This window comes from Oryzias melastigma, linkage group LG13, assembly GCF_002922805.2.
Source record: "Oryzias melastigma strain HK-1 linkage group LG13, ASM292280v2, whole genome shotgun sequence".
In the NCBI taxonomy this organism is placed as follows: Eukaryota; Metazoa; Chordata; class Actinopteri; order Beloniformes; family Adrianichthyidae; genus Oryzias; species Oryzias melastigma.
The window spans coordinates 372,402-393,809 of NC_050524.1; the positions used below are offsets into that span (position 1 = coordinate 372,402).

The 21,408-nt window shown below is 51.7% G+C and overlaps 5 protein-coding genes across 9 annotated transcripts in view; 2 read left to right on the forward strand and 3 right to left on the reverse strand.

Moving 5' to 3' along the window:
* Window positions 1–2,589: 2,589 nt before the first annotated feature.
* LOC112149429 (olfactory receptor 49-like) lies at window positions 2,590–3,750 on the reverse strand. Its single transcript, XM_024277096.2, has one exon. It carries the CDS (start codon window positions 3,538–3,540, stop codon window positions 2,590–2,592), a length of 951 nt encoding a protein of 316 aa, XP_024132864.1. The 5' UTR covers window positions 3,541–3,750.
* A 3,636-nt stretch (window positions 3,751–7,386) lies between these two features.
* On the forward strand, window positions 7,387–8,835 carry LOC112149425 (olfactory receptor 7A10-like). Its single transcript, XM_024277091.2, has one exon. It carries the CDS (start codon window positions 7,420–7,422, stop codon window positions 8,347–8,349), a length of 930 nt encoding a protein of 309 aa, XP_024132859.1. The 5' UTR covers window positions 7,387–7,419; the 3' UTR covers window positions 8,350–8,835.
* A 3,950-nt stretch (window positions 8,836–12,785) lies between these two features.
* Window positions 12,786–16,864, reverse strand: pgm2l1 (phosphoglucomutase 2-like 1). The gene is made up of 14 exons (XM_024276892.2): window positions 16,297–16,864; window positions 15,969–16,136; window positions 15,764–15,870; window positions 15,430–15,514; window positions 15,256–15,339; window positions 14,973–15,169; window positions 14,710–14,899; window positions 14,547–14,644; window positions 14,298–14,478; window positions 14,140–14,233; window positions 13,948–14,077; window positions 13,689–13,878; window positions 13,487–13,620; window positions 12,786–13,415 (listed from the first exon to the last, which is right to left on the reverse strand). The coding sequence occupies exons 1-14, from the start codon at window positions 16,399–16,401 to the stop codon at window positions 13,313–13,315; spliced, it is 1,866 nt and encodes a 621-aa protein (XP_024132660.1). The 5' UTR covers window positions 16,402–16,864; the 3' UTR covers window positions 12,786–13,312.
* Window positions 16,865–17,439: 575 nt separating this feature from the next.
* On the reverse strand, window positions 17,440–19,366 carry lipt2 (lipoyl(octanoyl) transferase 2). 5 transcript variants are annotated; one of them, XM_024276922.2, is made up of 5 exons: window positions 19,261–19,366; window positions 18,853–18,963; window positions 18,437–18,773; window positions 18,248–18,374; window positions 17,440–18,189 (listed from the first exon to the last, which is right to left on the reverse strand). In XM_024276922.2, exons 3-5 carry the CDS (start codon window positions 18,743–18,745, stop codon window positions 17,969–17,971), a joined length of 657 nt encoding a protein of 218 aa, XP_024132690.1. In that variant the 5' UTR covers window positions 18,746–18,773; window positions 18,853–18,963; window positions 19,261–19,366; the 3' UTR covers window positions 17,440–17,968. The 5 variants fall into 5 exon arrangements, with proteins under 5 accessions (XP_024132690.1, XP_024132688.1, XP_024132689.1 ...); XM_024276920.2 differs by having other exon boundaries at window positions 18,437–18,963; XM_024276921.2 differs by lacking the exon at window positions 18,853–18,963 and having other exon boundaries at window positions 19,261–19,361.
* Window positions 19,367–20,697: 1,331 nt separating this feature from the next.
* Window positions 20,698–21,408, forward strand: part of rnf169 (ring finger protein 169) — a gene marked incomplete in the record, with an annotated part of 4,067 nt that continues 3,356 nt past the window's right edge. The window contains 1 exon segment of the mRNA XM_024276899.2: window positions 20,698–21,028. Within this exon segment, the coding sequence (XP_024132667.1) occupies window positions 20,800–21,028 (229 nt within the window).

The window sequence follows — 21,408 nt, forward strand, 5'->3', positions numbered from 1 at the left end:
TTGCCAAATTTGGCCTCAAAAATGCCGTTTTATTTCAATATTTCTTGCTCAAAACACGGCAAAACATTTGGAAATGGTAAATATAAGGAGAAATAAAGTTAACACCGAAAATGACCCACAACCCCATTACTAACCTTTAACTGAATGATAGGATTGTTCTACACATTTTACTATCTCTGTAAAAGATAATTATGTTGTTTGTATTTTTGTTCTTGACATCGTTAAAATCTTAATAAAAACATTTTGAAAAAAAGTCTCTCAAAAACAAACTAAATGATCTGATGAATGGTTACATTGATGTGAGCGCGGCATCACATAAAGACTGAAACACCAGCAGTTCTGGAGGAACTTCTTCTTTGGAGGATCAGGAATGTTGTGAAGATCCAGAAGCTTCAGTCACTGAACGTTCATGACAACCATGACTTCACAAAGATCTGAGGAGGGAACCACAAATTCATGTCAGCAAGGATCATATCCAGACATGTCAAAGTCAAGGCCCGGGGGCCGGATTCGGCCCTCCGGATTATTCTACTTTATTGTTATGAATGTTATCTTGGATATATTTTATGGAGAGCAAAACCTTCTGGGACATTTATAAGTTTATTTTTCAATATAATACAAGTAAATAAATCTGAAGTTTTTTTCTTTTAACATTTACTTTATTTCTAACTTGTATAATTTTGACAGTATATATTATGATATAATATTAAAGTCATTTAAGTGGATTAATCCTGGAATAATGTTCCTGTCTGTTTTCATTCATATTAATGTGAGAAAGTTGTGTTTTTAAAGTTTAAAAGTTTTAACAATTGTATTTTTTAAGTGTTCAGTGAATGTTGACCTCGGCCAGCGACTGACTGTGTGTTTTGTATTTTGGTCCTCCGTGTGATCGAGTTTGACTCACCTGATCTAACGGATCGGATCAGATTCCAGACATTCTCAGGACTCACTGTCATTCATTCACTGTTAGTTCTGTGTCTGAAGCTGCTCCACAGAAGAGTTCTGTTCAGGCCCAAGAAGAACAGAACGGAGACCAGTCTGGATCAGTTCGGAACTTTGCTCCACCAAAGTATCGGATCAGAACTCGGTATCAAAATCAAATGAGTCTGAATCGGATCAGGACTAAAGATTCTGATCAGGACATCCCGGATCGACATGTTTATCTCCAGCAGGTTCGATGCTGGACTCTGGACTGGGTGTGACCCGGCTGCAGGTCCTCCAGAACCGGCTGCCTGTGGAGGTCTCTCCATGGTCCTCCTGCTGAGGAACCTCTCCTATGAGGAAGTTCTGGTCCAGAACAAAACGGATCTTAGACCAGAGGGTTGCAGGTCTTTATCGGGACTTTTCTGGTTTTAAAAGGTTTTCCTCAGATTCTGTTGGTGTTTGTTTCTGTACAACACTTTGAACAGAACCGCCTCAGGTCCTGACTCAGCAGAACCTCTTCAGGTCCTGCACTTCCACCATCGAACTGCTGAGGGAGACCTCCGGGTCAGAGACGGTCAGACTGGACCTCACAGTGACCTTCAGGAAGGGTCAAGGCGGTAGATCCCTCTGTGAACCGTAGAGGAAAAATGTTCATGCACAGTTTATCTACGGGGTCTTTTGGGCGCTAACGGATCACGTGCACACCCCGTGCATGCAGCATCTGTCAGTAAAGAGTCAGAACTCACACCTCACTAAACACTAAGTGTAAGGACGCTGTACCACAGCATCAGCAGTACGTCAGAAGACTGTAATCCTCATGAATCCTTCAGGATACCTCACCTCTCACAATAACGGTATGTTCCGTTGTCATGGCGACCCTTAAGGGTCATGTGACTAAGGCCTCTACTTAGCAGCACAAGCAGACAGCGTTGCACTCGGCCTCCAGAGGAGGATGTGGGTGGATATTATGGGATGGAGGGAACCTCCGTCACAAACTGACTGGTTCCGTCGGCGTGACAGAGTCAAGATTAACAAAAACACGATAAACATTTTTTCAACATTCCTTTATTTGAAATCTGCAATGAGTGAGTGTCGCCATGACACCTGGTGGCTCCGCCCACCTCGTTCCTACTTTAGGAGCTCTGAGCTGAAAACTGTCCGAGCTTCACATCCAGAGGTCGCTGAAGGTCAGGAGGTCATTTTGACCTGCAGACTGACGGCATCTCCAAGATGAAGCTCTGACCAGACGAAGGAAGGAGCAGACATGCTGTCGCGATCGACTGAAGAGATCTAAACTCTGGAGCGTCGGCTTCAGTTCATAACGCCGGACGTCCCGAGGAGACCATCATCTCCGTCATGGGATGTTTTCTCTTTTCTAGAGGACAGTTCAATACATAAAAACTCAGAAAACAGTCAATCAGAACAAAATCACAAAGACTTCAAAGCAAAATGTTACATGAAAATATCTGATGACACTAATCTGTTAGGCTGAACGAAACTTCAAATCCTGAGTTTTCATGTAGAAATGATTCAACAACTGATGTTAGTTTCAAGAAGGAAAACCTCTGCTGGTGTTTCGACTGTCTCCATTGTCTCTGTTCTTGTTCTTCTACAGGACAGAAGAATGTCACACAGATCATCTCCGCAGTTCCTCAGCAGCAGACATTAGACCGAGGCTCTGGCTCCGGGTCCGGCTCTGGGGGGCAGCAGGCGCAGGCAGGCGCTGCGGATGCGGGTCATCTTCAGGCCGTACAGCAGCGGCGTGAAGAGCGGCTGGCAGGTCAGGAAGTACAGGGACAGGAGGACGCGCAGCACGCCGGGAACGCCGCTCATGTCGAAGCGGCTCTGGACGATCTCGAAGACGCAGCCGAAGGAGAAGTTGAGCAGCGAGGCCAGGTGGGGCGTGCAGGTGCTGACGGCCTTGTGCCGGGTCTGTTTGGACCCACTCAGGCAGACCCGGAGGATCCGGGCGTAGCTGTACAGGGTAAAGGCCACGGGGAGGCCGACGCCCAGCAGGGTCAGCAGCAGGCCGTAGACGTTGTTGAGGGTGGTGTCGGAGCAGGCCAGCTTCACCATGGAGAAGTTATCGCAGTAAACTTTAGGGATGAAGTTCCTGCAGCGCTGCAGAGGGAAGCTCAGGGATGTGGTGCAGACGATGAGGAGCACAGCAGCAACCCACGGCGCCGCGGTGAGAGCGGCGCTCTTCCTCCACGTCAACACGCTGTGGTACTGCAGAGGATGGCACACCGCCACCAGCCGGTCGTACGACATGACGGCCAGCATGAAGAACTCCACCGCCCCGTACGAGTGCACCACGAAGACCTGCAGGAAGCACAGGGGGGCGGAGACCCGGTGGACGTCCGCCAGGATCTGCAGCAGCAGGAAGGGGAACAAGCCGGAGCTCCCCAGCAGCTCGTTGACAAACAGGCTGCAGAGGAACAGGAACATGGGCTCATGCAGGCTGCGGCTCACGCAGATCACCACGATGAGGAGGAGGTTACAGAACACGATCAGAGCGTACACGCCCAGAACCAGCAGGAAGAGCAGCACCTTCAGGTGTTTGGCGTGGAAGTAACCACCCAGAACAAAAACAGACACCTGGGTGGAGTTCAGCATGGTCGCGCTCAGAGACGCTCAGAGACGCTCTGAATCCACCGGCCAGGTGAGATAAACCCTCGTCTGGCTCCACCTCTGCGTTGGCGTCCCACAGAGACACTCCCAACCCCCCAGTAAAAACAGAGTATCAAACCTGATGATGAACTAAGAGGATCTTCATCACCAACGACTACTTCAGAGAAGAAGATACACTTAAGAAAGAACATCAAACAGAACATCTGAAGGCCAAGGAGGACATGGACCATGCAGCAGAAATGATTCGATCTGAGTAGATTTAAGTAGATCTGAATAAATCTGAAAATATCTGAGTAAATCTGAGTAGATCTTGGTTGATCTGAGTAGATGAGTGAATTTGCGGAACTCTGAGAGGATCTGAATAGATCTAAGTACATTTAAGGGTGGATTTGCATAACTGAGTGGAGCCACTATCTTTGGGGTCCAGATGACTCCACCCACATATTGATGTGATTCTTTCCATGACAAATGTGGACAAAGGTGGACAGGATTTTATGTCTGACATGGATATTAGTGAAACTCAAAAATCAAAAATAAAGAAAGGTTCAGGACACTGTCCTGTGGGGTCTAGATGACCCCACTTATAATGTAAACAAGCCAAGGAGAGTTGAAGGGTTACGTAGATCTGAGTATGTGAATAGATCCCAGTAGATCTGAATAAATCTGAATGGATCTAAGTATATTTGAGTAGATGAATAAATTTGAAAAATCTGATTAGATCTGAGTGGATCTGATTATATCCGAGTAACTCGGAATCGATTCAAGTAGATTTGAGTAGATAAGTGAATTTGCATCCTACTTGAACCGCCACCTTACCGTGGTAGAGGGGTTTGCGTGCTCGAGTGATCTCAGGAGCTAAGCTCTGCCCCTGGTAGGGTCTCCCATAGCAGACAGGTCCTGAGTGACGAGCCAGACTAAGAGCGGTTCTCAACCTCTTCATGAGTGTCAAGACCAGAGATCCCATTACGTCGCCCGGATTGGCGTCACCGGGGCCCCACCTTGTAGCAAGGCCTGGGGTTGGGGCTCGTAGGCGAGCGCCTGGTGGCCGGGGCTTCTCCCACGGGCCCCGGTCGGGTCCAACCCGAAGGAGCGACGTGGGATCACTCCCCAGTGGGCCCACAGTAGAGCTCAGAAGGGGCTGGTGCACTGTGGTTTTGGAGGGGGCCAAAGGTGGTTACATCGGTGGCCCAAACCTCGGGCATTGTATTTGGAATGTCACCTCTTTGGGAGGAAAGGAGCCTGAGCCGGTGCGAGAGGTTGAGAGATACCGACTAGATATAGTTGGGCTCACCTCGACCCACACCCTGGGCTCTAAAACTCAGTCCCTCGAGAGAGGCTGGACTCTCTACCACTCTGGAGTTGCCCATGGTGAGAGGCGACGGGCTGGGGTGGGCTTACTCGTGAGCCCCCAGCTCAGCCGCCAAGTGTTGGAGTTCGTACCGGTGGACGAGAGGGTCGTGTCCCTTCGCCTTCGGGTGGGGGACAGGTCTCTGACTGTAGTTTCGGCTTACGGGCCGAACAGCAGTTCGGAGTACCCGGCCTTCCTGGTGTCTCTTGAAGGGGTACTGGAAAGTGCCCCAACGGGGGACTCCGTCCTCCTGGGGGACTTCAATGCCCTCGTGGGCAATGACAGTGTCACCTGGAGGGGCGTGATTGGTAGGAATGGCCTCCCACAGGAGAGGGAATATTCTCTGATTACTAGCTAGCCTGGCAGAACGCCTGTCCAAAGAGGAATGTTTTAAGGCTAGTTTTGAAGGTAGAAACTGTGCTGGCCTCTCTGACATGAGCTGGGAGCTTATTCCATAGAACAGGGGCTTGATGGCTGAAGGTTCTACCTCCAACTGTACTTTTAGAAATTCTAGGAGCTACAAGCAGTCCAGCATTTTGTGAACGAAGTGTTCTGACTGGTTGAGGTGGATCGGATAACTGGTCCGGATGCCTCCTGGACTCCTCCCTGGAGAGGTGTTGCGGGCATGTCCCACTGGTTGGAGGCGCCAGGAAAGATCCAGGACACTCTGGAGAGACTACGTCTCTCGGCTGGCCTGGGTAGGCCTGGGGTCCCCCCAGAGGAGCTGGAGGAAGTGACCAGGGATGGGAAGTCTGAGAAGTCTTAGACTGTTGACCCCACGACCTGGTCCCGGGTGAGCAGAAGAAGATAGATGGAGTAAATTTCTACAAAACCTCAGTAGATCTGAGTAAATCTATGCAAATCTGAGTAGATTTGAGTAAATCTCATTAGATCTGAGAAAATGCGAGACGTTTCAGTAGATTTGACTAAATCTAAGTGGGTCTGAAAAGATCTGATACATCGGAGTATATCTGAGTAAATTCGAGTATATCTGAGTGGATCCTCATGTTTGAAGGACTAAAAGAGACAAGTCTGTACGAGTGAGTCCAGAACATTTAGCTGCTCCAGAACCAGCAGATTTAAGGTTCACTTTAGCATGCTGTTAAAAGGTCCTGCCCAGGTGCATCTTCTGCTCCTCCTCCTGGATCCACAGGTTATCTGATAGTAATCAGGATCACACTTCTGTCATTGTTTCACCAAAGCGGTGGGACGCTATCGCACAGCAAGAACTGCCAATAATGAGGCCTTCAAGTCTATTTTCATGCATTTCATTGTTTTAATGTAGTTTTTCAATAAAGTTTTATTGTTTTTAAGTTTGGTACAACCTTGTGGTTTTGAATAATCACAGCATAGGCCACGCCTCTCCTCGTGTGGGGGGGTGTTGCCCTGTGGTGAATAAGAAGCACAGCTCTCCGTGTGGGGTCAAGTTTCTGCAGCAGGAGGTTGAAGTCTGAGAGATCATGTCTGTAGAAAGATGTATCACTCTGACGAAGATTCACTGTGAGGACTGAGCATAAAGGACATGTGTTGATCTACAGGTGTGTGTTGATCTACAGGTGTGTGTTGATCTACAGGTGTGTGTTGATCTCCAGGTGTGTGTTGATCTGCAGGTGTGTTGATCTGCAGGTGTGTGTTGATCTACAGGTGTGTGTTGATCTACAGGTGTGTGTTGATCTGCAGGTGTGTGTTGATCTCCAGGTGTGTGTTGATCTCCAGGTGTGTGTTGATCTACAGGTGTGTGTTGATCTACAGGTGTGTGTTGATCTCCAGGTGTGTGATTTTCTACAGGTGTGTTGATCTCCAGGTGTGTGATTTTCTACAGGTGTGTTGATCTACAGGTGTGTTTTACTGCAGAATCAGAATCTTTAGCTCCTTTTCAGACTGAGCTGAAGTTAGACTGAAAACGATGAGCGACTTCGCCGTTTTTATTGCGTCTCTGATTTCACACTGAATGACGATTTTCAGAAATGTTTTTATTTTCACATAAACTTCTTCTGAAACCAAAAGTTTGGTTGATCCACCTTCACGTGTTTCAGTGTTATGGAAATCAGAAACAGAAGGTTGAAGGACTAAAGGGGGCGGAGTCGACTCTGCAGCTCACTGTGGAACGGCGCCACGATGTTCCACTGAAGACTCGGACAGTTCTGCTTCCAGCAGAGATGTTCTCTGTTCTTGTGGACACGGTTTCATCTGGTGCTTCACAGAAACTCCTCGTTCACGCTCATTGTGGTCGATGCTGAAATGTTTGGGTCCAAATGACAGAACATCCACCCTAAGAAGGATCGGTTGGTCTGGTTCTCCTGCAGCTTCCTGTCCGTCTGACGTTCTCAAAGCGTCAGAGATAGGTTTCTGTGGAGCTCAGAGACTCGTCTCTGAGCTCCACAGAAACCATGACCCATTAGCCGGTCTGACCCGTTTGCCAGTTTAATCCATTTGGTGTTCTGACCCGTTTGCTGTTCTGACCCGTTTGTCTCCTTCCAGAACCCGTTCTTCCGTCGGTGACCTCTTGTCCCCGGATGGAGAACAACTCCCAGCTGGTGTTTGTTCTGGGCGGCCTCAACCAGTCTCTGCTGAACCGGCAGGTGTGGTTCGGCCTGGCTCTGACGGCGTACCTGTTCACGCTCCTGGTGAACCTGACGCTCATCGGTACCGTGGTCCTGGAGAAGACCCACCTCCACCAGCCCATGTACTTCTTCCTGTGCAACCTGTGCATGAACGGCATCTGTGGCGCGTCCAGCTTCTACCCCAAGCTCCTGCACGACCTGCTGGCCGACGCCCACGTGGTGTCGTACGCCGGCTGCGTGGCTCAGATGTTCGTGGGCTACAGCTACATCTTCTGCGAGTTCACCAGCCTGACTGTCATGGCGTACGACCGCTACGTGGCCATCTGCTGGCCGCTGCGGTACCGGGAGCTGATGACGCTGCGGAAGGTGGCGCTGCTGCTGCTGCTGACCTGGACCTTCTCTCTGCTGGAGACGGCAGTGGGCCTGGTTCTGGTCCTGCGGCTGCCGCTGTGCGGACACCACATCTCCAAGATGTTTTGCACCGACTGGGAGCTGGTGAAGCTGGCGTGTCCGCCGGCGTCCTACAACGACATCTATAGCTTCCTGATCACGGCGCTGCACCTGTCGCAGGCCGCGCTCATCGTGGTTTCCTACGCCCGGCTGATCCGAACCGCCACCAGATCCCGGTCCGACCGCAGGAAGTTCCTCCAGACCTGCGTCCCACACCTGGCCGCGCTGCTGGTCTTCACGGGGTCGCTGCTGTTCGATGGCGCCTTCTCGCGGTATGGCGGCACCACCATCGAGGCGCTGCAGAACGCACTGGCAGCGGAATTCCTGGTGCTACCGCCGGCCCTCAACCCCATCATTTACGGCCTGAACCTGAAGGAGGTTCGGTCCAGGATCCACTTCGGGTTCAGCAGCAGACCCAAACTCTCCGTGTGACGGTGAGGAGCTCCAAATGTCTGAACCGGCCTTCAGGGGGACACACCTGTCTGCTGTACTGCTCTGTGATTGGTTGGTCCTGTGCCCGTTTATGACCCGAGTTTAGAACGCAAACAGGAGATCCAGGAGAACCAGAACTTCTGTGTGTTTCTGGAGCAACGAGAGAAACAAACAAGACTGAAAACATTTCAAATATTTATCTAAATCCTTTTTATTTGGTTTCAATTTTTTGACCTTTTTCCTTCCAAGACGGACTTTTGTTCTCGTTTTAGGACAGAACCGGGTCACCTGCCGAAGAGAAATCCTCTATACACCTGCAGGGTCAAAAGGTCAGGGGAGGCCTTACCTGTCTTTATCCTCACCTGTCACCATTCTCACCTGTCTTCACGAATGAATGAAATGGTTTATTTCAAGTAATCAGGAATAATGAAGAAAAAAAAAACATCACATTGAAATACATCTAGATTGTTTGAAAGGGAGTGGGAGGAAGCGAACTTATATAATCCCACCGCGGCTCAACCATTTTCTCTACATGAATTATCAATCTCCGGTTCAGGAACTAATATCAAATATTTATACTCTACAATAACAGATTGAAAGTTTCAAAATATTCTTATTAAAAAACAAATTTTGCAGATTGTATTCATCAAAGAATTATTGTAGTAATATTTAAAGTAATAAGTAAAAATCATCTTCATTTGTTAAAGCAAAAAAGAAAAGAATCACAATATTCTCATTGATAAAAGACAATTTGTGCAGATTGTCTTCATCAAAGAATGATTATAATAACACAAAAAAGTAATAAGTTAAAAAGAAAAAGATCAGTAACTTGAGCAGAATCAGTGCTACATCACAGTTTAGGAGCCTTTTGAGGCCACGTAATCGTTCTTCATTGTTATGACTGAGAGACTGTGAAGGTTTCATTTCAAGGGAATTGTGCTCAAGTTCTGCTGCTCAGAACCGGGTCAGAGTTCACCTTCAACGGTTTGTTGAGTTCACATTTTGCTTGAATTAAAGGGTCAGACATGCGTAATCCCACAGTTCTCAAAGTCTTTCATGGATTTTATTTCCAGAGGCTTCATCTGGTCCGGTGGTCCGAGTGGTTTGACAAAGATTCTGGAGTTCTGGATCCATGTTGAATGGATCTGTTTCCTTTTGTATAGAATTCTCGCATGCTTCACCAGATCAGCGTGATATTTGGATAAATGATCATTAAGAAAGATAGTCGACCCCTTCAGGTGTTTGCGTTGTTTCCTCAGAGCTATCTTGTGCTTTCGATTCACAAACCTGATCAGGATCGCTGGTTTATCCGTATTCTTTCCCAGAGGAAGCGGATGACAGACCTCAACAGTGTTTAGGTCCAAGGAAATCCCTTTAGACGCAAGAAATTCTCCAACCTGATTCTCTACGGTCACGTTAGCATCCATCACAGCTCCATTAGCGTCCATGCTAACGCTGGTAGCACCAGGCCGCACCTGGGTTGTAGTTGAAGTCCCGTGAGAATCACAATATTCATCCGTTCTTGTTGATCCATGTCATGCATCCTTCCATCCAGGAGATCTTGGCGATTATCTCGTTTTTCTTTTTGGCTTTTACTGTCAGAAATCCTCTACGAGTTGTAACAGCGGTGATAGCTTAGCCTCAAGCTCCATCAGAGCTGTTAGCTTAGCCTCATTCAGAAAAGCAGTGGAGAGTTTTCCTTGAATGTCCACGAGTGTGATTTTAAGATTTTAAGTGATTTTAAGGAGAGCTGGAGACACACGTCTACTCGTGACCCAGAACTGGAAAAATCCGAAAATCATCCTCACCTGTCTCCATCCTCACCTGTCAAATCAAATCAAATCAAACTTTATTTGTACAGCACCTTTCCAGAAAAATACATTTCAATCAATGTGCTTTACATAAAAACAATCAAATTTAAAAATAAACAAAGAACAAGGGATTACTCAGGGAACATTTTAGGACCCAAATAAGGTCCTCAACCCTTCACTCCCACCCACCTCTTCACCCACACGGACAAACACTTGGTCACATGTTGCCACACCATGGTAGGGAAGAAAATAAAAAAAAGAAAAATGATGGAAAATAGAAATAGAACACTGGCTTTGTACAGAAGTGAAGTGTACTGTCTTCATCCTCACCTGTCTCCACCTGAATGTTTGGATCCTGACGTCTGACTTTGATGAAAAGTCTCCAGGTTCTGGTCTGGTTCAGAACCCAGACAGTCGTCCTCTGAAAGTCTCCGTGACCTTCAGGCTCTGAAGGCGGGACACTTCTCATTCCTGAAAAAACGTTTGTCGCCATTATAGAGTAAAAGCAGAAGACGCCTCCACTATGCCCCGCCCCCCAGAGTCAAAGGATCTCTCTTTCTCTGGACGCTAGAGGTGAGCGGATCCATCTGACTATTGATAGTATCACTACCATGGGGAAGTATTAATTCTAGATTGAAGAGATCAATACTTTAATACGTAAAGAGCTGGAATTCATTTATGGAGTCATGCAAGCACGGCGTCTGAAGCCTCGTGGACTAGACCGCTAGCATGGTGTAGACCGCTAGCATGGTGTAGACCGCTAGCGTGGTGTAAACCGCTAGCATGGTGTAGACCGCTAGCATGGTGTAAACCGCTAGCATGGTGTAAACCGCTAGCATGGTGTAAACCGCTAGCATGGTGTAGACCGCTAGCATGGTGTAGCCCGATAGCATGGTGTAAACCGCTAGCATGGTGTAAACCGCTAGCGTGGTGTAGACCGCTAGCATGGTGTAAACCGCTAGCGCGGTATAGACCGCTAGCATGGTGTAAACCACTAGCGCGGTATAGACCGCTAGCATGGTGTAGCCCGATAGCATGGTGTAAACCGCTAGCATGGTGTAAACCGCTAGCGCGGTATAGACCGCTAGCATGGTGTAAACCACTAGCGCGGTGTAGACCGCTAGCATGGTGTAAACCGCTAGCATGGTGTAAACCGCTAGCGTGGTGTAGACCGCTAGCATGGTGTAAACCGCTAGCGTGGTGTAAACCGCTAGCATGGTGTAGACCGCTAGCATGGTGTAAACCACTAGCGCGGTATAGACCGCTAGCATGGTGTAAACCGCTAGCATGGTGTAGACCGCTAGCGTGGTGTAGACCGCTAGCATGGTGTAGACCGCTAACATGCTGTAGACCGCTAGCATGGTGTAGACCGCTAGCATGGTGTAAACCGCTAGCGTGGTGTAGACCGCTAGCATGGTGTAAACCGCTAGCATGGTGTAGACCGCTAGCATGGTGTAAACCGCTAGCGTGGTGTAAACCGCTAGCGTGGTGTAGACCGCTAGCATGGTGTAGACCGCTAGCATGTCATTGTAGTGCGACAACTAGCAAAGCAACAACAATGGAGGTCATCCAGCAGCTCGTGTTTTTCTTGGTTTCATTTCTGTCCATCGTCTTGAACAGGAATTTCATGTTGTTGAACGAACATTCCTGCCGTAGAGGAAAACGCAATCGTTAGCTTAGCGCTGTACTGGTGCTTTCTAATGTCCTCATCACTTTCTGCCAATCAGTGACTCCGCCCCAACTGTACCATTCTGCTTTTTCTATGGACCAACAGATGCAGGTCCTCTAGAGGTACAGGTTGTTTAATGGTTCCATTTTACAATGAAAACCCTCAAATCACTGGACCAGACCGGACCGGACCGCTCAGTGGAAACCAGGCTCATCTGTCTGCAGGGTTGCCAGGTTGGGCAAAAAAAAGCCAGATTTGTGTAGAAAACTACCCAATCTGGATTCACTGCCCCCACCCCCTAAGACCCCGCCCCTCCCCCTCCCTGCTTCAGTCATATTTGCACCAATGACAGAGAGACAACCAGAGTCTGCAGCTCACCCCTCCCCCGGGGGAGGGGTCAAACATGGCAGTGACTACCAGCAAACTGCGCTTTAACTTTACTAGCGTTTCTTTAGTTTTTATTTTGTTTTTGCTTCTTTTTTCATTACTGCCTTTATTTAAAAAAATGTTTTTTGTTACATTTTTGCTTTTTAAAAGTTTCACTGGAGACCGTTTCATTATATTTTGTCATTAATATAATTGATGAATGTTCAGTTCACATAATTAAACATATTTGAAGAAAGTCTGTTTTATTATTCACTCAATGAACTAAATATTGGTTATATCCAAATGTTTCTAGAATCAAACCTACTAGAAAGTATTCATATTTTACTTTAGTATTAGAATCAGGATTATTTAGTATGAGTGATCCTAGTCCTGTTATCCCGTCGTTATCCCGTCATATCCGATCCATATTCCCAGTATAGCCGGCTCCTTCATCTTACCAGGAGATCCCAGTGAAATCAGATCTCTTTCTTTAAGGGAGACCTGGACCCGACCCGACCCGCATCTCTCTGGTACCGTTTGTTCCCCCTCCATCGTGGAGTGGGCGTGTCCCACGACCAGAACCAGACCAGTTGGATCAACAGCTTTTATTACAGAGCAGCAGCTTTGGTGAACATCAGCGCCCCCTACCTGCAGCAGGAAGACGCTGAAGCTCCGCCCACTCCAACCACAAACTGAAGCACGTTCAAGAGCGAGGCAGTCTGCAGCTCCCAGCATGCACTGCTCAGCCGTCCAATCATGTCCTGGTTCTGTTCTGAGCGACGTAAACATCTGTTCCTCCAAACAGAACCTTCACAGAACCATCACAGTCCAGTTTGAGGAGCACGTCTTTGGTTCTGAGTCCTTCCCTCCTGGCAGACGGCGCCGTTCTGAGGTGGGTGGGCGTCGTCTTACGCTCAGATTCAGTTACCCCCCCACCCAGTAATAAATAAAACTGAGTCTCTTCCCTGAAACGGGCCGGAATCCTCAGACCCAATCGGCGGTTCTGTCCACGCCGGCCTTGCTTACCCATCATGCACCACACTGAAAGCCAAGCCGTTCAGTCTCTGGTTAGTTTGCATGTGTCGCCATCAATGCGAAGCAGCGTGAGGAGGCGGGGCTAAGAACAGCGGCCAATCAGCTTGTTCTTCTGCGGCTCCAGGAACTCGTCCAGCAGAGCAGCAGTGACTCTCTGAAGCTCCTCCTCCAGCGCCGACACGTCACTGTGGCACAGAGAATCACGCTGTGATGTCACTAAACTCCACCTGAGATCGGCGGCGAGGTGGCGGCTGACCTTTGCCCCGGGGCGGCGCAGATCTCGGCATAGAACTTGATCTTGGGCTCGGTGCCGCTGGTCCGCAGCGTGGCCACCACGGCGTTCTGCAGGCGGAAGGTGACCATCTGGCCGCTCCGGGACATGGGCAGCGTCTGACCGGGACACGGACGGGTCACTCGGCGGGTTCTGGTTCTGGACGGGGGGTGGGTGTGTGACTCACGGATCGCAGGTCGGGCCGGCTGCTGTCGTAGCCTGTGGTCACGTCTCTGACGTGGTCGATGGGCACGCCGTCGCAGGTCTGCGGGTAGGATCCGGCGCCGTGGAAGTTCCTGATGCGGCTGAAGATCCTCTGGACGGTGGGGGGGTCGTGACAGGTGACGTAGGAGGTGGTGGACAGGTGATAGCCGTACCTGCAGACAGGAGCACCGGAGCTGAGGATCGGACCGGCCCGGACCGGCAGAACCGCTGCAGCAGCTTACGTCTGGTAGATGATGTGCAGCTGCTGCATCAGACTCAGACCCCCCCTCTGCAGGTACGCTGCCATCTCGGCCACGACGGCGGCGGCGCTGACGCCGTCCTTCTCCGGAACCATGTCTCCACACAGGAACCCTGCAGAAACACGGGTCAGATACACCCCCCTCACAGACCCACCAGAACCGAGGAGGGGCTACCGATGGACTCCTCGAAGGAGAACAGGACCCGCCTCCCGGCGCCGGAGAGCTCGTGGATCCGGTTCCCGATCCACTTGAAGCCGGGGAGCGTTTCCTGTGGAGCAGAGGACGGGTCAGCGGGCCGGCGTGCTCGCAGCTCTGAGTGGGCGGGGCCTGACCTCGTAGTGGAAGCCCTCTGCGCGGGCCAGCGTCTGCAGGATCTTGGAGGACACGGCGGTGGCCAGCATGCAGACGCTCGGCGCCGCGGCCCCGTCAGCGGCGCTCTGCTTCCAATTGAAGAACATCCACCAGCCCAGCAGCGCCGCCAGCTCGTTCCCCGAGAACACCTTCCAGGAACACCTGAGCGCAGCACACAGGTAACACACCTGAGCCCCGCCTCCAGCTGCAAGCCCCGCCCACCTCAGTACCCGTTACATCTCTCTGCCACGGCCAGCCGGTCGGCGTCAGGATCCGTGGCCAGAACGATCCCAGCGTTCTCCTTCTCCGCCAGCCGCAGGGCCAGCTCCTGCAGAGGAGGCGGAGCTTCAGCGCTGCAGCCCTGAGGGGGAGGGGCTGCATAACCACACCTACCAGCACGGACGCGCCCTCCTCCGGGTTCGGGCAGCGCACCGTGGGGAAGCTGGGGTCGGGATCCCGCTGCTCCGGGACCGGGATGGGCGGGGCCAAACCGAACACCTGGAAGGCCTGCTGGACGAAGGCGTGTCCCACGCCGTGGAAGGAGGAGTGCACCACTCTGAGAGGAGAGCCGCCGTTCGCCACCCTGACGGATATGAGCGCACGGTCAGAGCGTGCACGCTGCGGTCACGCATGCACCGACTTGGGGGAGGGGTTACCTGTGGAAGCAGAGGGAGGACAGCTGGTCCATGTAACAGCGGTTGATCCGGGTCAGCGGGTCGCGGCACAGCGAGCTGCGCTGCCAAAGCTCCGCCTCCCAGCAGGAGGAGCTCCACGGCTCTTGCTCCTCCTCCATGCAGCGCAGGATCTCCTTATCCTGAGGGGAGGCCACCTGAGCACCGGAGCACCAGTACACCTGTGGGGAAGCAGGTGAGTGGGCGGGGCTGAACCCGGTCTGACCCTCTGGATCTGTGGAGGCGGGGCCAGAGCCTCAGATCTCACCTTGTAGCCGTTGTCCTCTTTGGGGTTGTGCGATGCGGTGATCATCACGCCGGCGGCCGCCCCCAACGTCCTCACGGCGAATGGCTGCAACACAGAGGAGCTCAGCTTCCCATCATGCACCTGTGAGGCCTAGCGACCACCTGACCGCGCCTGAGGACGTCAGCTCCTGCTTACCACGTATGGCGTGGGGACGACGCCGGAGAACAGGTGGACGGGGACGTCTCTGCTGAGCATCACCGCGGCCGCCAGCTTCGCCAACCTGGACAGGAAGCACAGGGTCAGAGGCGGCTGAGGCGCCGGAGAGGCTCTTAGGCTGCAGGGGCGGAGTCTCGCTGTCAGAATGCAGGGGCGGAGTCTCTCCGTCCGACTGCAGGGGCGGAGCTTCTCCGGCTGCAGGGGTGGAGTCTCTCCGTCCTGCTGAAGGGGCGGAGTCTCTCCGTCCGACTGCAGGGGCGGAGCCTCTCTGTCCGGCTGCAGGGGCGGAGCCTGCCGGCGGTCGCAGACTCACCTGTGGCTGCTGCAGCCGCTCTCCTGCTGTCCCCGCGTGTCAAAGCCGACGACCACGCCTCTGCCGCTCAGGTCTGGGAAACACCTGCACAGGTAGGAGAGCAGACCCTGGGGAGGGGGGAGGGGTCAGAACCTCTGGCCTCCTCACACCAGAACCTGCTCGGTCACCAGAGCCGACATCAGAGTCTCGGGTCGGCTCCTCTCACCTGGGTGGCCTGGATGACGGTCAGGTCGTTGATCCGGTTGAACCCGCCTCCCATCGGCGCCCGGAGTCCGGCGGTTCCGAAGCTTAACCGCCCACAGAGTCTGGACCGGACTTCATCCAGGCGGCCCGCTTTCAACAGTGACTCCATCTGAGCCCGGGTCCACGGGTTCTGGAAGGAGACGCTCACAGTCAAAACCAGAACCACAGAGCAGAATTGGGACAGAACCAGAACTTCCAACAGGACAGGTCAGCGCCGTGACCTTAACCTGCCCAGCCGGAACCGCTCAGGCTCGGTTCGGCAGGTACCGACTCCAGCTTGGTTCACCCACCCGGTCCCAGCGGAACCAGCGCCGCGCGGCTGCGTCCAGCTGCGGGTCTCCGGTGCTGTTCGGCAGCTCCGCGTCCCAGTCCTCGCGCTTCCCGCCGTCCTCCATGCTGACCGAGCGGAGCGGCGCATGCGCGCGAGGCGTCCGTCAAAGACTTCCCGCCGCCTTCAGCCCCCCCACATTTCTGACCCAACGGAACCGGCTCGGCGAGCAGCAGCGCGGTGTCACGGAACCAGAACGTGACCGTCCTCCTCCAAACAGCAGCGCCGGCGCGCGGGAAGTTAGTGTCAGACCGACGCTTCCGGTCCCACGGTTATGGAAGAACCGGGTTCACACCGAACCGGATCTTTACCGGAAACCGGGACTCAGACTTCTGTCTTCCACCGAACACAGAAGTTCTCCAACATTTAACGAGGTTCTTTAGAAACGGAGAAATGATCCGTTTAATGAAGAGAATCTGATCCACCGGATCAAACACGATCGGGACGTTCAGGAAACCGGCGAATCAAACGCTGACTTCACCGCGGACCCCTGCAGATGACAACTTCCGGTTAAGACAGTAAAACAAGAAGACTCCGGTTCAAAAATAATCTTTTATTCTCTTTATAATGTCAGAAAATAAACATATTTTCATCTTCTGACCAGAACCAATAGCAAACCGGAAGTTCCTGAAGGCAGCTGAGATCTGTGAGCTAAAATGAGGCCAAAATTATTTAAACCCAAATATAATAATTATATATATATATATATATATATATATATATATATTGGTATAAAAGGAAAATGTCCAAAACTTTTTGCTATTCTAATATCAACTTCATTGTTTTCAGCTTCAAATGTTCAGTTCTTTAGATCTAAAAAACTCAAAATTTCAATTCCAACTCTTCTTTTTTTTGCGTTTCAAAACTTTTGGCGCCGTTGTGGTGCGTTGGGGCGGGGCTAACACGAAGGACCAATCAAAATCGATGACTGTGTTAACTCCAGTCCGTCTAGGTCAACTTCAGACAGTACAGACTAAACAGACATTTCCTGACCGTAATTATTACAGTTCTAAGAAATTGCGATTTTTGAAACCTAAAAAAAACATTTTAAGCTGAAAATAATGAAGTTGATTTTAGAATAGCAAAAAGTTTTGGACATTTTACATTTTTTTCTATTTGTTTTATTTTGGTTTAAATAATATTGGCCCAAATGTATCTCCATGCAGCTCCAGGAACCTGCTGGAACAGGTGATCAGGATCAGAAGTGAATCTTTCCATCATTTCTCCTTCTGTCGGACTAAAGCAGCTCCTCTTTCTGCCAGCAGAGGTCGCTGCTCTTCACTCTTTTATTCTGAAACAAACGGAAGTTTGAGTGGATTCCTCAAAGCAGAGACGAACTGGATCCGCTCTCTTTCAGTGTTTTCACATTTTCATGTGGGACAATAGTCAGAAACGGTTCTGGGTTCGGTTCTGAGGCTGGGGTGGACCTGCAGCGAACAGAACCCAAAGGCCTCGACCAACACGGCGGCTCCACGCTGGCCAGCACGCCTGGTTACCATGGTGACAGGAACCAGCTGCAGGTTCTGTTTCATCTCTGTCGGTTCTGAAATCGGGTCTGAACACAGACCACCAAGCTCCGGTCGGTTCTGGCAGAACCTCTTGTGGTTCCACAGACCCAGCGCGTTCTGAGGTCTTCAGGCGTCTTCACTCAGCTCGCAGTGGAAATGCTGGGCGAAGGCGTTCAGCAGGAGGGGCGTGGCCTCGTGCACGCTCACATGCCGCCGCAGCTCCTTGCTGAGCGACGTCACGCCTTTGCCCTCGATGCCACACGGGACGATGTGGGAGAACCAGGACAGGTCCGGGTCGCAGTTCAGAGCCAGGCCGTGGGAGGTGACGTACCGGCCACAGTGGATCCCTGCAGCAGAGGGGGGGTCAGGTGGGGCTCTACGGCGGCGGCGGCGGCGTGTACCTACCGATGGCGCAGATCTTGTTGTCTCCGACCCAGACTCCGGTGTGCGGGGACGTGGTCGCCGCCACGCCCAAGCTGCTGCACGCCGAGATGACGGTCTGCTCCAGCTGAGACACGTACCAGCGCACGCTCTGGGGGGACAGGGGACGGGTCAGCCGCCGGACGCCGCCGATCACGCCGCCGCTCCACTGACCTTTTTGAAGCCGCTCAGGTCCAGGACCGGGTAGCACACCAGCTGACCCGGCCCGTGGAAGGTGATGAGTCCTCCTCGGTTGGCGCGGTGAACGTCGGCCCCGAGGAGGCGGAGCCGGTCCAGCTGGGAGGCGGGGTACGGTTGGTGCCGGATCCCCGTGGTGTAGACCGGATGGTGCTCGCACAGCAGCAGAGAGTGGGCCGGGCCGGACCGGTGGCGGTCCACGAAGACCTGCTGCAGCCGCAGACCCTCCTGGTACGACAGCAGGCCCAGACGGACCACCTTCACCAGAGGCCTGCCGCCCCGCATCTGGACCCGGTCCCGCTTCCAGCAGAACCTGGACGACAGAACCAGAAGATCAGCATCAGCCCCACTCTCGGTTCTCTGGGACTTGCAGATCCTCTGACAGTAGAAACCTGGAGATCCAACAGAACCGAACCAACAGCGCCCCCTGCTGCTGACCCGCTCCTCCTCAATACCCTGAAGGACTGACGCGGGAAGCTCGGCAGCTGTTTGATCTTTCCACTCTGCAAAGGATTGTGGGATATCTGTCAGAAAGGGGTCTTCTACTGCCAGAGATCGTCTCTGGAGAGCCAGAACCCGGTTCCGAATCAGACAGACTCCACGTGCTCTTAGACCAGTTCGACACGGTTCCGGTCCAGAAGCAGGTTCGGACCTCTGTCAGGAAAACTGATGAATAAAGTTTTATTTGAATGAAACTTTATTCATCCCAGACTGTCAATAACATCATTGAGTTATTATAAAATAGGGGTTCACCACCGAACAATGCAGGGGTCCGAACCGTCCGAACCCGGACCGGTTACCTGTGTGACGTCACGATCGTATCAGTCCTTCACGGACGCCTCGCGCGGTGGAGCATCGTGTCCCCGTTGTTTTTCTGTTTTGGAACTCACGTTAGCTTCCGGTAACCTCTGACCGGAAACACAACCTCTTTCAAAATAAAACGCGGGTTTTGCGCTGAAGTTTGGAAGGTCTGATCTCTGGCTCTGGATCCACGTGCAGCTTCAGTCATATATCTTTTCAGGTAACTTTAAAATGCTGCTTTATTGTTTCAGTAAACTCACACATTCTGATCTGCTCTGCAGGTCTAGAGCAGAGACGTCCATCTGCTGCAGTGCATTTCCACAATACAGAGGATTTCAAATTAAAATTCTACATCAGAGTTTTCATGTTTACATTCAATCATAAAAAGAGTAAAAAGATGAAGGAGCATCAAAGTCACAATGTTTGTCTTTTTGACTGCAGTTAATCTGCTGCAGCTGCGGATCGGATTCAACACAGGATGTATTTTATTTTGAAAGGAGCCTATATGTGCTGCTGTCAAAAGTTTAAACTTGTATTTATAGTCAAATCAGACACAGTCATAATTTAATTATTGCGAACGTTTAAAGGGCCTACATCATGAAAACCAACATTTTGATCTTTTAAATGTTTCATACGTTCATCCTTCACTAAAAAACCCAAAGTGCTATTCTGATCTGTTCACACATTTCTGAGTATTCCTCAAAAACTCTCAACAGCAGGTCCTCACGCTGTGACATCACAAAGTGAGTACCGCCCTTTCCAGGAGGGGTCTGTGCCTCCAGCTCCGCCCCCAGGTTAACACGGTTTCTCAGCGGAGATAGCTGTGATCAGCAAAACATCTTCATTTCAGATGCACAATAAGCACAACTATCTTCACAAAAGTTCAGATGTTACTGTAGGACACGCTGCTGAGGACAGCTCCAGGATGATGTCATGAAATGGGCGGCACCCACAAGGAGAGAAAGGCGGAGCCTCAGAGATCGAAGCGTCTTACTTCCAGGTAGGAAAAGAGTTCACAGAAATAACTCATATTTTGTAAATATTTATTCCTTAGAATCTCGAAGATCATAAATGATCATATTTGTGGAAATAGTTTCCTGACTAAAGAAGGTCCGAGTATATAGACATACATGAGAGACATAAATGTTTAATGGACACAAAAAATGAAGTTTATGTTTCAAAACAATGAAAGTTGTGGGTGGTGCTGGTTCTGGTCGGAACCACTCGGATCTGTCAAGAGCACAGAGGAGGTCCCTGGATGAAGGAGGATACAGGAGGAGGCTGGAAGGAGAGGAGACCCTAAAGGAGGAGTTTGAGGACCAACAGGAGCATCTAGAATCACCTGCAGCCGCTCCTCCGGAAACCGATCTGAAAGACTCTAAAAAGTGCTTTTATTTTGAAGGGTGAAGCTGAGCGCCGTTTCCGGCCGGCTCGTGCCTGCTGTATTGCCGCTCTGCGGTTGGCTGGCTGCACGCACGCGCGCCCGCGCTGCGCTTGCGCCGCTCCGTCTGGGCGGGGTTTGTTTTGAAGAAGGAAAGATGGCGGCCGCGGATTCAGCCGAACCTCCCGGTGGTTCGGTCCGCTCCGGCTCTGACCTGACCCCCCTGCTGTCCGGGAGCCGGCCCGGAACCCCCCCGCCCAGCGAGGACGCCCCGCCCCGCGCGGAGCCCCCGGCATGTCGGACCCGCAGGCCCCCGGGCCGGAGGAGGGCTGACCCCGACAGGGCGCGCGGCAGGGCGGGCAGGAGGGACTGCGACAGCCGCAAGGGTGAGTGTCACGGCGGCTTTCGGGTCGGAACCGGGCCGGGACCGGACCGGCGCAGCGGCGGCCCGGGACGAACTTCGGGGAAGTTTCAGACAAACGGGGCGGGAATTTTCCCAGAAGAAGCGGGAGCAGCCGCTCCTACGCGGGCTGAGCGCCCTCAGTACCGGGGGAGGTTCTGGTCCGGACGGAGCTGCGCCCGGCGCCACCAGGTTCCGGTGCCGCGGTTTCGGGACTCGAGAGAACATGTCCAGACTTGTCCGGAGGTGTCCCGATCTCAACGTCGCTCGGTTCCGACTCTGTGGAGCGGGTTCGGCTGCTGCACGTCAGGGTCTGTGGTTCCTTTAACGACCTGGATCAAAGATTCTGATCTGTAATCCAGAACC